The sequence below is a fragment of the Chionomys nivalis genome, chromosome 2 (genome assembly GCF_950005125.1).
Source record: "Chionomys nivalis chromosome 2, mChiNiv1.1, whole genome shotgun sequence".
Taxonomy (NCBI): domain Eukaryota; kingdom Metazoa; phylum Chordata; class Mammalia; order Rodentia; family Cricetidae; genus Chionomys; species Chionomys nivalis.
In genome coordinates, this window is record NC_080087.1 from 93,793,504 (window position 1) to 93,809,691 (window position 16,188).

The window sequence follows — 16,188 nt, forward strand, 5'->3', positions numbered from 1 at the left end:
TTCTGGAGCCTGTCCTGGAACTCGCTCTGTAGACCAGACTGGTCTCGAACTCACAGAGATCTGCCTGCCTCTGCCTCCCAAGTGCTAAGATTAAAAGCATGTGCCACTACTGTCCAGCTGGTTCTTTCTGTTTTTAATGTCACTTTGATGACTACAACTTAAACGTACATTTTTAGGTCTGGTTATGTGATGTCTCCAGCTTTTTTTTGCTCAAGATTGTTTTGGCTATCCAGGTTTATGTATAGTCTCTTATGAACTTTGAGATTATTTATCATAATTCTTTGCTGATGAGTCTGTATATCATATAGAAACATTTTAGCCATACTGATCTCCTCATGCATATAGGATATCTGTGTATATATCTGTACGTTTTTCAGTATCCTTCATCCACCTTTTAAATTTTCCTTTTCCTTTCACTTGTCTGTTAAATTTGTGATGAGTGTTTGTGGTTGTTCGAAGTGGAACTGTTATTTTCACTTTTGGGGGGATAGGTAGGTTTTCTCAGCATATAGAAATATGATCACTACTGAGCCTTTCAGCTAAGATCACGTGCATGCAGAAATACAAATATGTTTGGGGTGCCGATTTGAATACTTAATTTTATAGAACTTATTAGTTCCAACAGAGTTTTTTTTTTTTTTTTTAATGTCTTTTAGAAATCTCTATACATGAAATCAGGTCATCTTTTAACAAGGGCAAATTGCTTTTTTGCTTTGTTATTCTGGATTTCCTTTATTTCTTTTTCTCTTGCCAGTTGTTCTGGCAAGGGCTTTCCATCTTATGTTGACAAAAGGCAATGACAATGGGCAACCGTGTCTTGTTCCAGACGTTAGAAGGAAGCTCTCCATGACTTCTCCACTCGGTATGGCATTAGCTGTGGGTTTGCCATAATCACCTTCACTGGGCTGCGGTTATTCTTTCCACCCTGAACTGTGTAGGGTATTCTACCATGGATCAATTTTGAATTTTGTAAAATGCTTTTAGTGTCTACTTAAATTTCCCTCCCTATGTTTTGCTTTTGACTCTGTTAATACACCAGCTATTTTACACTAAAGCATTCCTGCATCATTTGATCACAGTGAATGATCTTTTCCAATGTGCCATGAAATGCAGTTTGCCAGCATTTTATTTAACATTTTATGTCTATGTTTAAGTGGTATTGGTCTATAAATTTATTCTGAGATTGTTTTTTTTTTTTTGTTTTTTGTTTTTTTGTTTTTTGTTTTTTTCGAGACAGGGTTTCTCTGTAGCTTTGGTGCCCGTCCCGGAACTAGCTCTTGTAGACCAGGCTGGCCTCGAACTCCCAGAGATCCGCCTGACTCTGCTTCCCGAGTGCTGGGATTAAAGGCGTGCGCCACCACCACCCGGCCTGAGATTGTTTCTTATCTAGTATAGGCACGTGTAAGTTTTTGAGGATTCCTTTTCAATTTTTTAATAACTCTGGGAAAACTGGTACTAGTCTTTTAAATATTGGTAGATTTTATAGGAAAGCCTCAAGTGTTGGATTTTTCTTTGATTAATTTGAAAAAGTGATTCAATGGCAATTTTGCTAATAAATTTTTATTGTCATTTTAGTAAATGTAATCATTTATTACTGATTCAATCTCAGGGCTCATAAAGGCTGAGACAGAAAAATCCCACGTTCATGGCTAGCCACGGTTACACACTAAGACTCTGTCTCAAACAACTGGGGGGGGGGGGTTATATGCATTATTCAAATTTGGTAACCTACATAGCACAGAATTTATCTGGTCTTCTAGATTTTCTTTTTATTCACGTATGGGGGAAGGGCATGGGTCCTGTGTGAGGCAGAGAACAATTTTCAGGACTCAGTTTTCTTTCCACCACATGAGTCCAACAGGCTTGGTGGCAAGCGCCTTTACCAGCTGAGCAATCTCACCAGCGCTGATATTTTCCCCGTTTTTATACTTGTTCACAGTCCTTTCAGATGGTCCTGTGTTTGTTGGTAATGCCGGCTGCAATGCCTTCCACTCATCTCTGACACTGAGTACTATTCTTCACTTAGCTAAAGGCTTTTTAAGTCTGTCTTTTCCAAAAGCCAACATATTCCATTTGTCCTTGTATTTCCCAAGTATTCCATTTATCCCTGCTCCGATGTTTAACAATGCTTTGTACTGATTTGGTTCTTGGTTTTCTAGTTCCTTGGGAAGCACCAAAGGTCTCCAGCTAAAGTCTTGCTACTGTTTTATGAATGTTGGCGCTGGTTGCTAAGGATTTTCCTTTGACAATGGTGTTTTCCATAGTCTGTAAGTTTTAGTGTTTCCATTTGCCTCAAGAATCTTACTTCTCATTTAATGTCTTCAGTGGCTTGTTTCCTCAAGACAGTGTCTGACTTCCACGTGTCTATTGCTGTTTCCAGAGTGTCCCCCATTGATGACTTCTAGATTTATACCACAGTGTTCAGAAAGGACACTTTGAATTTTTTTTAAATTGTTAAGATATTTTTTTGTAGCTCAACATGTGATTTGTTCCAGAAAATGCTCAGGGTGCAGTTTAGACAATGGCTGTTAGATGTACTGCTCTAAAATGTCTTAGGTTCATTGTGTCTGAACATAGGCTGACTCCAGTTTTCCTTTGCTGATTATCTAGTTAGATGATCTGGTCACTGATAAAGGCTGGGTATTGAATTCTGTCATTATTATATTACAGTCTATCTTTCCCTTAAGATTTATTAGTACCTCTTTTACATATTTATCTAACTACTAAATTTCATATATTAAATACCACCTCTAATTTTGTGTTACTTATGTTGTTGCTGACTCATATGCTTAGTCCTAACATGATACTCAATAAATATTTCCTGAAAGAATGAACAAGAGAATAAACAATGCCATTAGAGGAAGACTTTCAAAGTTTTATTTTAAAATAAATTTCATTTTAATTTTATTTATCATTGTCTGTCAATCTAAATTTCATGGTTCAGTCAACCCTAAGTTCAAATTGATATGTATATAAGTTACTAAGTCCTTAAAATCCTACGGGTTCTGTTTATGTCATGGCTTAATCTTTCTATATGGTAGTTAATATCACTCTTGTGCCGCAACAGAAACTCAAACACTGTGGACAGGCATTTTCAAATGCAAGCAATTTGAAATGATAAAGTGAAATATAATAAAAACAGGCAACAATTCCTCCATTTGCAAAAAATAGCCACTATAAATTTCTCAACCAGTAAAAGCAATAATGTCAAAATTACTATTCATCTATTGAGTGCTTAATAAGGACAACATAAGAGGCACGGTTTGGCAATGGTTTGGCAATACCTGGGGCCTACAAGATGGCACAATGCATAAATGCATTTGTTGCAAAGGCCTGGAGATCTGAGTCTGAGTCCCCAGAACCCACAGGTAGAAGGAGAAAAGTAACATCTGAGAGCTCTCATCTGACCTCCACGCATGTGCATAGCAGCACCAGCCTTCCCCGCAACATGATACACACACAATAATCATAAATAACTTCTTAAAAGAAAGCAGTTTAGCAATTCTAAATGCTCAAAAAGTAAAATTAGTTTTAGAATAATGTGAATATGTCATTTATATTTCTTTGTAATTTTCTATTTATTGTTTATTAATACCAAATGGTATTATAAAAAACAGAAAAAGATCAATAATAAAAAAGTATTTCACTCAATAAAATATATCATATTTCAATAAAATATATCATAGTTTGAAACTAGCTACAAAAGTGCCTTCAAAAGTACACATTTCATAATCCTGAGTTTTACTATAGGAAGAAAAATACATGGTATTTACATTACTTTTGTTTTTAATTTAAAATACGTTAATACTCAAATTCAACATCCTATACATTTACATTTAAATTTAATTTTATTAACTTTTAAATATATTTTCTCATTAAGATTTAAGATTTTAATCCATTTTAGAGCATCATATTTATGGATCTAAGAAGAAATTCCAGTGTTAAACTTAGAGTGTGGCAAGCATTTCTTATAGAGCATCCATCAGTACATTTCACGTATACCATAGTGGATTCCATCAGTAGATACCCAGGAAGTAGACTGGGAACGTACATCGACAAACTGGATGATGAAGTGCCTCCTCTGGCCATCTGAGTACACGGAAAGGACATATTCACCAGGCTTCCCATGGCTCTCGCGTACCAGGAAGTCTCCTTGCTGCCTCAGAAGCTCTTGGGCCTCTATCCTAGGGATTGCACCATGGTACCAGTCGTGTTCCGCCAGGGGCTTCTCACTCATAGAGATCATGTCAGAGAGCTGAACAAATGTTTTAAAAACCAAGTTAGAAAGAAAATTATTTTGTACTAATACAATTCACTGCAAGTAAAAATACTTATTACATATGATCTGATTTCATCAGTCAATTAAAAATTAAATGATAAAACTTACTAAGGAAAATATCTTTGAAGTACCAGGACCAAGTCCAGCACAAATACACGTCCTTCAATACTTTCTCTCCATCATGCACCGGAACATTAGCCTTAAGGTTTGCAGTACTACCCTTATTCCCCTTATCATAAAATCAATCTATTGAACAATATTCATCAATCAGAAAAATTAGGAAGTATATTCAGAGAAATTTATAACAAACACATTAAACCTGCTTTTTCACTGAATTAATTAACTCTGGACTACTCAGGCTATGCACTGTACATAACGGTAGGCAGGAATGGGTCTCGGCTCAACCTTGAGATGCCTGGCTCAGTACTCTCTCTCACTCCTCCACCTTACTTCTGTTAAGCCACTACTCTGTCACAAGGCTGGCCTTGGTTGTGCAAGGCTATGACAGACAAAGCCCTGGGGTAAGAAGCATCAAAGAAAATGAGCAGGATACAAACACAACACATGTGGAAATGATTGTAAGTAATGAAACAGAAGAAAAGCAAGTCACCTACTGTTTTAGGAGGTTACATGCTCATAATAAAGAGCAGAAATAAGCAAGGGCTAGCTTATGATGCTGTGAAATTCCAGAAATTAGTGGTGATGAAATTAAACATGCTATGGTCACAATTTCTCTTGTATTCTAGTCACTGACAAGAACTAAACTGCCTTGTACTACTGGAGTATTTCATGGGTAAGGTATAACATTTTACACCAATTATTATGGTTCTCAGAATACAGTATTAAAGATCCCCATGAAAACATACCATAAGTTTGAAAAAAAATCAGGATCAATAATAAAATTACAGTTTGGATATAAAATGTCCTCCAAAAGCCCCGTGTTGAAGACTTTGTTGATGTTGGATGTCCTTCTGTGTATGTGTTGCTTTTATTGGTTGATGAACAGACTTGTTGCAGTCAATGGCTTAGCACAGCAAAGTCAGGCAAGAAATTTGAACAGAGATATAACAGAAAGAGTAGGCGGAGTCAGAGAGACACCATGTAACTGCCAAAGGAGTATCATGCTGTCACCGGTAAGCCATGCCATTTAGCATTTTAAGAAAAGCTTCTGGTTAGAAAGTGGTTACAGATATGCAATAAAGACAGATTCAGACCAAACTAAACCTCTGAATGAGTCACAGTGTGTTTAGAAAATGTACGTAAGTTTGAGAGAGAGGGGGAAAGGAGTACAGACAGAAAGAGATTAAAGGAGCAAAGATAATAAAATAAATATTAAAAAGTAATAGAGTAAAGATAAATAAGTCATGTAAAGATGGAAAATACATAGAGTCTGGATTATGCATTTTACTGTGTTTTCTTTGAGTTTTTTGACTGCAGAGAGACATTTGATTCTAGGGGCTGCTAAACTAAACTAACATAAAGACGTCTTGACTTCAAAATTTGAGTCTAAGGATGTTAATTTGGAAAAGAGATTCTGCTTTTGTTTCCACAGAAGATGAGAACCTGTGGATTCCTTCCAGACTAATGTGGTTTGATGAAACAAGACCCTCCCCCAAATGTTTTCGCAAGTCCTCAAAATACTTCGCCCAACAAACAGTAGGAAGTAGTTTGGAGAAAACTAGGCCCAAATTCCAAAAATTTTTGTTTATAAATGTTTATTTTCATTTAAATGGGGTTGATTATAAGTGATTAATGGTCACAGTCAATTTCTAAAAAAAGGGGGAGATATGATATACAGAGATGAAATACTTTATATTGGTATAGATTTTTGTTCTATTGATACAAATTTACAGTTGATTTTGTTACGCTGTGTATATCTATTTCTGCTCTTGTTTATGCTTTATACAGCTCATTTAAAAATGTAATGTATAATTAAAATTACAGATTAATAGTTATTTATAATAGTCAAATTTGTAGTCATGTTAATTAGGCTTTCTAGATATACAGAAAGATATTTCAGTTAGATAACCTTCAACACTTCAAAGACCTACAGAAAATGACATTTAAAGGTTTTAAGAACTTAGACTTTTCTCAACAGTGAAACATGTCTGCTTCAAGAGGAAGATGGGCATCGAAGACGCTCCTTATGAAGTTTGCTAGCCATTTGGGCAAGAAACTGCTTTTGCCTGGACTACTTGATGGTATGCTATATAAACTGAACATGCAGGACCCACAGAAAAATGACTGCTAAACTTTCCAAAAGATGGGATGGCCCTTCAGGGTTCTTGCTTCAAAGACGAAACTGCCAGACAATATGCAGGACACAGAGAAAAGCAATTGATGAACTTTGCCAGTACAAGACAGAACAGATCTTAAATTTCCTGCTTCATGGAAAAGCCTGCCAGATGCTATGGGCCTGAAGGCTGAAGATGGATGCCCCAACATTACAGAAGAACTTTGGGTGACTGTCCAGACAGCAAGAGGTCTCTGTCATTTCTAAAAGTTTGGAAGTTGCTTACAATGTATTTCCTGTTTAATTAAGTAATACTATATCCTTCTTGGGTCTTTGACGGAGTTGAAGACAAATAGTTATAGTTTTCCTTATTTATGATAAAGGATAAATTAAACATAAAACTTTAAACTCACAAAGATAGGATAGATGATAGAGTATTTACCTTAATTTGCAAAATAGTAAATAGGTTAAATATTGTAACTATAAGTCCTGCTTGGTAACTGTTTTGTATAATTTTACTATGTTAAAGTTAAGACCTTCCTTTTCAACTAGACAGAAAAAGGAGAGATGATGTGGGATATCCTTCTGTATATGTATTGCTTTTATTTGGTTGATGAATAAACCTGATTCAGCTAATGGCTTAGCAGAGTAAAGTCAGACAGAAAATATGTACAAAGATATAGAAAGAGAGTAGACAGTCAGAGAGACACCATGTAACTGCCAAAGGAGTAACATGCTGTCACTAGTAAGCCATAGCCTCATTTCAATACACAGATTAATAGAAATAGGTTAATTTAAGATGTAACAGCTAGCCGGGCGGTGGTGGGGCACGCCTTTAATCCCAGCACTTTAGAGGCAGAGACAGGCGGATCTCTTTGAGTTCGAAACCAGCCTGGTCTACAAGAGCTAGTTCCAGGACAGGCTCCAAAACCACAGAGAAACCCTGTCTCGAAAAAAAAAAAAAAAAAAAAAGATGTAACAGCTAGCTAGGAATATACCTAAGCTATTGGCCAAAGTGTTACAATTAACACAGTTTCTGTGTAATTATTTAAGTGTGGGCAGCTGGAAATGAATAAGCAGTCTCTGCTTACACTTTTTAATAGGCTCATGGTGAGTGGAGCCAAAGGAAAGTAGATAGACCATGTGATGGCATAGCCTTGGAAAGGACCCCCACACAGACTCCTTCATGGCTGGTAAACTCTGAGCATGTACTTCCTCCAAGAGCTAAAATGAGCCTCTCCTCCTCAGAGTCATTTATCTCATGTACTTTGTAACAGAAAAGGAAAGCTGAGTAAGAAGATAAGTAAAAGGCAAACATACAAACACCCACATATAAGGATTTATAGGCTGATATTATGAACTTTATGATAACTAGGTGGTAAATAAAAACTAGTTCTGAAGATAGCTTTCTCTAATCTGTACCACTGAAGAGGCTAAAATATGCACGTTCAAGTTCAACAAACCATTACCCAAAATTCATCTTACTGGTGGCAAAAAGAAAGTGTCCCAATCCAGTAGGCCTCAAGTATATTTTACATTTTGGTGATTGTTCTTCCATTTATGACACTTAAATTTTAAATATATGTACATGATGTGACATTTTTTCATAAGTATAGAAGGCCTTTTCTCTTTTACTGCCAACAACAATAAAAATAATAATATACAACAAACAAACCACCAGTAATCAAGTAGAGGGCACTATATTTAAAAGTGAGTGTGAAATCTGTCCAAAGCGCTTTGTGAACTGATACCAAGAGCTGATCCTTTCTAAAGAAGGTAGTTAGAAAAACTGGATCTTTGTTTTCCATATTTATCACAATATATTTAATATAGTAAATCCAAGTTTGTTTGTTTGTTTATACTATAGTAGGAAACTATTTCTAAGTCTTTCCAACAGCAAAAGTGCCCAAAGATGAGAAATCCATATGATGTCATTCTCAAGGGGTCTTCCTGATGGAACAGTGGCAGAAGCAAGGATGCCACAGTCTGTTATCTCTCCCTAGTCAGTCAACTGCCCAGAAAAACTGGGAGAGTATGGAGAACTCAGGAACTCTGAACGGATATGAGGTTCAACTAACACCAAAGAAGTTATTGATAGATTTGAAGATGAAGTATGTTTGGGAGGGAAGGGGGAATCATCTTGACAGAATAACTCAGTTTTGTGCTTCGTATTTTGTGCTTAAGAAAACCAATTTATTTATAAAATGTCCCCCCGTATCAGTGACAGCACACTGTCACTAGCAATCACTGGCAATGTCACGGCACACGTTTCAGCTAAAGTGTACAGAGATCACTGCAGTAATCACCATGTAGCCATACTTCAGCGGACTATAAGACGGTGACACAATGTGCTTATTTTAAACTTCTGAGCTAACACACGTAAGAACAGATTTGGTCTCAGACAAAAAAAATTATACAAAATTAACCCCAATAAGCCCTTCTTGAAAACAATATATAATACAAGTAATTCAAAACTTGCGACTCAGGGAATAACTTTGATGTTCCTGAATATGACCATGCAGAAGAAATTAGCATATGGCTATACTAACATTAAACGTTTATATTTCCTTGTTACTTTCTTTTTAACACTTTAAAAATGAAAAAAAGTAAATTAAGACCTTAAGAATAATAGAATACAACTGATTTTTAGTATGTGTTAATATTTAATTTTAATTTGTCTTGTTATGGGAATAACAACATTATTCTAGACACAAAGATGAACACTGGAAACTACATGAGAACAATAACATTCCCCCCATGCTGGTGGTGGGAAGTACATATCATAATACTGATACTGAACTAATAAACCCTTAAACATAGCTATAATATAGTTTTCAAGAAAAATGCAAACAAATGATTTTATATAAAAAGAAGCACATGTATTTCACGTTCAAATTCTCATTCAAAGGTTACCCTCATCCCAAAACAAGATTTCTCTATGTAACAGCCCTGACTGTCCTGGAACTCACTTTGTGATTAGGCTGGCCTCAAACTCAAGAGATCTACCAAGTGCTGGGATTAAGGGTGTGCACCACCACGCCCATCTCAAAGGTTCTTAAAATTAAAATAATACTTATGTCAATACAGTAAATGACTTTTAAAGAGACAGGATTGACTAATTTAAACCTTTTGATGTTTAAACAAAACTGTTTTGGATTAAACAACAATAATTTGGACCAAGACTTATAAGAATCTGATTTTAAATAATGTTTTTTCAAAGAGCGCTATAATTGGTGGGACATTATATAGATCAGAGGAGTAACACCAGTTCTCACATGATTGTAACATGGAACAATGGGGCTGCTCAGCCACACATTAGAGCAATTCTATATAAAGAGAGCCTTGGAGGAAGGGCAATATTCCTGGTATGGTTGGAATAGGTCTCAGTAATTTCAATATGGTTTGAAAACTTTCTAACTCAAATGAAGCATTAAGACTGCCAGGAACTTGAAGAGGAGCAGCTAATACTGCCCAACACCTCTGTCTCTGGCTTCAGAAGCAGGGTCTGGCAAACAGTTCTCAGTGCAAAATGACAGTCTTATGAAGATGGAAAAATACTGGATGAGGAGCTGGTCCCAGGCTCTGGAATATAAATGATGTATTATTTGGCTTCCTTCATATGTTGAAAAAGCACTTACTGGGAGCTGATATAAGATGTTAAAATGTGACCTTAACCAAACAATGGATAGTAATAGCTGACACATCAGACCAATCCACAGTTGAGCCTAGTTCATCTCAGCTAACTACTTCATGTCCTTCCTTCCGTCAGGATCCAAATATCCCACTGGAGTGCTTTAAAGTTACCTCCATAATTTAACCATTCATTAAAAAGCATGCAGACTAATAGCCATGACAGTTAAAAATACTATTCTGATAAATTTCATATATAAATGATATATATATATATGCTTTATCTAAAATTAAACTTTAAAAATTTGTCAGATGTGGTGGCACACGCTTTGAATCCCAGCACTAGGGAGGCTCTGTGAGTTCAAGGCCACGCTGGTCTACAAAGTGAGTTCCAGGACAGCCATGGCTGTTACACAGAGAAATTCTGTCTTGAAACCCGCCACCCCCCTTCAAAAAATAAACAGTGATTCATAATTACTGATTTCTAAATATTTTAAACAAATATGCTTTCAAATGGAGAAGAATGAACTTAGACCTCCATTCCATCCCACATATAAAAGCAACTCCCCTTGTTTCAAGGCATATGTGAAGACCTGTGAAGGAAACAAGGATGAATATTTGCCATCATCTTGAGCTGGGCAGTGCTTTTTACACATGACATCAAAGTCACAAAAAGTAATGTGTTCTTCATCAAACTAAAAACTGTGTGTGACACTATCGAGAGAGAGAGAGAGAGAGAGAGAGAGAGAGAGAGAGAGAGAGAGAGAGAGAGAGGCAAACTTACAGGCTAAGAAAAAAACATTTGTTTACTATACTATGTGTATAACAAAGGAAATGTTTCCCCAAAACAATTTAAAACTCATACAACTCAACATCTACAAAAACCAAGCTTACTGCTGTAGGTACAGTTCACTGACAGAGTGCTTAAATAGCATGCACGCAAACCTGGGATCCAGGTTCAGTTCACTGGCAGAGTGCTTTATACAGCACGCACGCAAACCTGGGATCCAGGTTCAGTTCACTGACAGAGTGCTTTATACAGCATGCAAAACTGGGATTCAGGTTCAGTTCACTGACAGAGTGCCTAGCATGCATGCAAACCTGGGCTTAATCTGAAGACCATCAAAAAAAGTACACAAAAAAATTTAAGCATGCAAAGATTGCAAATAGAATCATCTCTAAAGAATACATAAATTTCAAATTAGCACATGAAAAATTTATTATTAGTAGTTATTAGAAAAATTAAAATAAGAATGACAATGACAAACCAGTCACTAGATGCTTGCAATTAAAACAGAAAAAAAAAAAAAAAACCAAGAAAACAACAAGCACTGGTAATTATGTGAGGAAATAGTGAGTTTCAGACACACATTGTTAGAAATATAAATATCGCTGGCTATGTGAAAAGAAGACTGTTAAAATCCTACATTTAGAATCCCTGCATAACTTAGTAATTCTACTACTAGGTATATGACGAAGAAAATGAACTCAGTCACAAAGAATGAAAAATTTTCACAGTAAAAAGCCACAAAGTAGACTTTATATATAATGATAAAACTAATGTTTTATCAGATGATGAAGAGACAAAATGTATAATAAATCTAAGTAATGAAATATAAATCTAAGCAATGAAATAGTATTCAGTCTTATAAAGAATTAAAGATTGCCACATAGTACAACATGAATGAACCTTTAAAATATTATAGTAATAGAATGAAACTAAATATAAAAAGCCTATTGCTGTATGACCCTTTGCAGGTGAAAGGCCCAGCAAGAGGCCTAGTCACAAGGATATGCAGTATCAGGAGAAGAGACAAGTGTGGAACTGAGGCTATCTTCTAATAGCTGTGGAACACCGTTACGGGAGACTAACATTCCAGCATCCTGTGGCAATTATGGCTGCATAGCATAGTGAAAATACTGAAACCTCTTGCTGTACATATAAAAACATGAATTTTATGTTCTATTAGGTCTATCACAAGGAAACAAACTACATGCTAACATGGCAAAAGCTTTTCTATAGGAAAGCATTTAATGTAATCAAGAATTTTTAAATATGACTGTCTTTAAATAGTTGTTCGCTTCGGATTCCCAGGCTTATCATGTGTAACAATCACATACACATTAAAACTCAAGGCCTTAGGTAGCCTTACGCTTAAGTGAAGACAGTAGACAGTACTTAACACCAGAGAACAGGTCCAGGTGGTTGTTGAGTCATTTCTTGTTGAAGACATAACTCTAGTGTGCTCCACCATGGCACAGCAAACTGAAATTTCAATGATTAATCTACCAGATTACTTTTATTACTAAATGTTCTTCATAATGGAAATACAAACTAATGTGTTTTAAGAACCCACACAGTAATAATTGCTATTATAAAAGTGCTGTTGCCCTGGACACCTGTTTACACTATTCCTCTAGTGAGGTTCCAAACACATGAAAAGCCCCATCATTACATACACGCAGTATAAGAAATCTCTAACATGCTGGTCCCTTTCATTCATGCTGACCATAGCAATCAGTTAGTATATCCCAGCAGGGCCTCACATCATCTCACATCTCCATTAGAAGTTAGAATGGTATATTTTGAAAGAACCTTCACACAGCCTCCATCACACTGTGCTGTGGAACCTGTTCTGTTTTTACCAACATTACTATCTTACTATGTCTAGTAAACTACGACAGTGGACTATGTATAGAAAATGTGTGTATAAATGGCTTAATACCATCCAGTTTCCAGCATCCAATGGAGGCCTCAGAATGTCCACAAGAAGTAAGGAAGGTCCATTACAAAAAAGTTTTTTTCTGTTTTTGCTATAAAAATTTGACTCAGTGGTACACCATATGCAACTGTAAACAGAGTCCAGTGCACAGAGAAAGTTGAATCTGCTCTGCTTTTCCTGTCTGTGAGCATAAACACATAACCCTAAAGGAAGCAAGACAGCGATCACTGGGGAAACACACACTCAATCCTACTTACTGCTGATGAGCCCAGTACCGATTTTGGAGACCTAATTATTCCAGCAATTGAATGACGAATAGATTCAAATTTGGATAGCCTCTCCTTTCGTTCCTAAAAGGAGTAAGAAGCAGCCATTAGCAGTAGCAAACCATTGAGTGTTTACATTTTAACATTTAAGTCTTTTTTTAATAGCTTAGTTTTCTAACTATGTCAAATATAAACTTCCTGAAATAACCAATGCATGTAAAATTATAGCATTTTTCTCTTCTGGTCCCTTAATAAATGTCTTGATTTGGAAAAAGAACTATATAAGTCATTTAATTGTGAATCCCATGTAAGCCAAGTTAAGCCTCCAAAAACCTCATTGATGGTGAGGGTCATGAAGGCAGTGACCAAGGGAGAAAGACCAGGTAAACAGTTAGGAAGGGGTAGCAGAACACTCTCGGCAGCCTGTCAGCCTGTACTTCTCCCTCCAGGTATATTTCTGAATGTCATATTACAGCAGAGACACACGTTCTAAATTTTCAGATCTTCAGATCAACTTTACCATTGCAAATGAATGGAGAGTGAGTATAGAAAATGAGACTTAGAAGAAGAAGGGAAAAAGGAGGTATAGAGAAGAAAGGCTGGAAAGAGGAAGAACTGGCCTGTAGCTCGGGACTGGGTCACGTTCCAGCTGCTGGCCAGCAGCAGACAGAACAAGAGCACTAACCATAAGGTGCAGCATCTCTACCATTTCCTACCAGCAGGGAAGCTCAGTGCTAGCATTCACTCCCTGTCTGTCCCCAGAATCCATTATTAGTTTCTCAACTCTAGTGTGTCACTGTCCACCTGCCCACCCTACTGTTTATACTTCTTCTAAGACCAGCAAAAAAATAGTTCTAACTAGCGTACAAACATATGAACATCAATCAATGGAAACAACTTAGCATAATCTTCTAATAGAATAGGGAATTTCTCCTTTTTCAACATTACTGTACTAACTTAGGATCTCATAAAATCACTATTTGTAGATCAATATGATCACATATAAAACTGAAAAAAAAAAACCTTGCTTATACTTACAAGGGAATAGAAGTTGGTACTTTGAACATATGCATAGTTAATATACTTCTAGAGAAGCACATCATTCCCACCATACAAATGATGATCCCTTGGGAATGTGGGGAGTTGTTTGGTAGCTTTAACCCAACATGAGATGCACATTTAAACAGATTAGATAGATAGATAGATAGATAGATAGATAGATAGATAGATAGATAGATAGATAGATAGATAGATGGACAGAGAAGCTAGAAGGCCTGAGAGAAAGAACACTGAAACACAAGAATATAGTGACCTTGGCAAAGCATGCCTGTCCTCCTCATCCTCAAATTGTATGCATATGACTTGTTAACTCTTAAATCTATTTCTGATGCTTCAGAAGTCTGAAAAAGTAAATCTGATTTAAAAAGAAATAAGAAAAAAAAACTATATAGCCAGGACTTAAGGCAGACTACTGGTGAGCCAAGCAGGCATGCTGTGTGCAGGACCGAGAAGATCACGTGCGCTGAAGAACACGGCAGAGGCTGGGCCTTCCACTCTCCAGAGAAACCCGCGCTTTCTCCCCTTCCTTTCTGGATCTGCTCTGCGTAGCTGGAGAAGGCACCTAGTTGCTGCATCCACTGACAGAAAGATGACATGAAAGTGCTAACGTCACCTGTATGGCGGTGACAGCGTCACAGGAAAGCAGCGGGCACTTCTACTGCGCCTGCGCACTTTTCCTTGGGCGGCTTTCTTCACTGGCTTACGAGAGGAAGCGTTGTTCCAGTGTGAGAGTACTCACAAGATACAACTGAAAAGTACACTGAGAAAGCAGAACCCAGAACCAGAATTTTCTCCAAATAAAGGTAAAAAAAAATTCAGGGGAGAATTTTAAGTATGAAAAGCATTCTCAATATATGAAATGACTAAACATATTCGTGTGGTAGACTGGGATGCCCACTTATGCTTTCTAGGGTGGCATCCCACCCTAGAAAAGGAAACCTTTCATTGAAACTCTGCAACATTTCCTCAAGAGGGTACTACTAGAATCACACCACAGTTCAGAACTGCAGGATAAATAAGTACAGGTGTGAGAAGAAACTGACCTCCAAGCCCACTTCCCTGGCGTTAAGTCACAGAGTACAAGAGCGCAACTGGCAAACGCAGACTTCCTCAAATCTAAAGGGACTATTTAGATAGGCCGATCTGAAAATATATCAGTAATCACAGTAATACCATCTTATGATTTAAGGATGAGTAATCAAAATGCAAATAGGATTTACAAAGTATCCTAGCCAGTTACTGCTTACTGGGTGCCCATATTTCTAAGAGTAAAACATCAAATTCATTTGCTATGTCTTGTCTATGTAAGATTCAATATCAGCTTTAAATTAAAGTCTACCTAATAATACATCAGACTGTCCTGAATTTGACAGCTGATTTTCCTAGGCAAGAATTAAATGACTATCTAAAAGAAAATAAAGACGAATGCTCTCTTCATTTCCAGTAGCTAGCATGAAGTGTGCCTGCCCCAGGCTGCTGGTGGGGGCAGTGAGTTCATCTACCTCCAGTGAAGACAAGATATGAAGTTTGCACAGGGGGCAGATCATCTGGCAAAGTGACAGCTCCTCCCAGTGGAGGGAGGCAGGAAAACAGGAAAGCACGAGACAGCACCTCATGTTACCAAGATTCTGATGAGAAAAAAACAGTCTTGACAGCCAGGTTCCACACGCAGAATGAGTTTCACACCTCGTTTGAGAATAGTTTTTAATAGTGTGAAATTAAATAAGTAAATTAATCAGATCTTGATGAGACATCCCCTCCCTCTCCTCCCACCCACCCATGTTTCACTGTTGACTTTATGTCAAAGAATTAAAAGGCTACTTACAGAAATTAAAGCTAAGAGGTTACCTTTTAAATCAATCACCATAGAAACAATGCCTAACTACATCTGGAAATCTATATGCACACGCATATAAAACTAGACCATATCATATTAACCATAAATTTATCTGTTATTACTCATTATTGATATCTTCAGCCTCTATAGGAAACAACACC

The 16,188-nt window shown here is 36.8% G+C and overlaps 1 protein-coding gene across 3 annotated transcripts in view; it reads right to left on the minus strand.

The window, feature by feature from the left end:
• The window catches only part of Fer (FER tyrosine kinase), a 333,973-nt gene that overhangs the window by 184,124 nt on the left and 133,661 nt on the right, over nucleotides 1–16,188 (minus strand). For all 3 annotated transcript variants that reach the window (XM_057755315.1, XM_057755306.1, XM_057755297.1), the window contains 2 exons: nucleotides 13,123–13,215; nucleotides 4,052–4,255 (listed from right to left, as the gene is read on the minus strand). In XM_057755315.1, coding sequence (XP_057611298.1) covers nucleotides 4,052–4,255; nucleotides 13,123–13,215 — 297 coding nt within the window. The remainder of the gene's footprint in view (nucleotides 1–4,051; nucleotides 4,256–13,122; nucleotides 13,216–16,188) is intronic.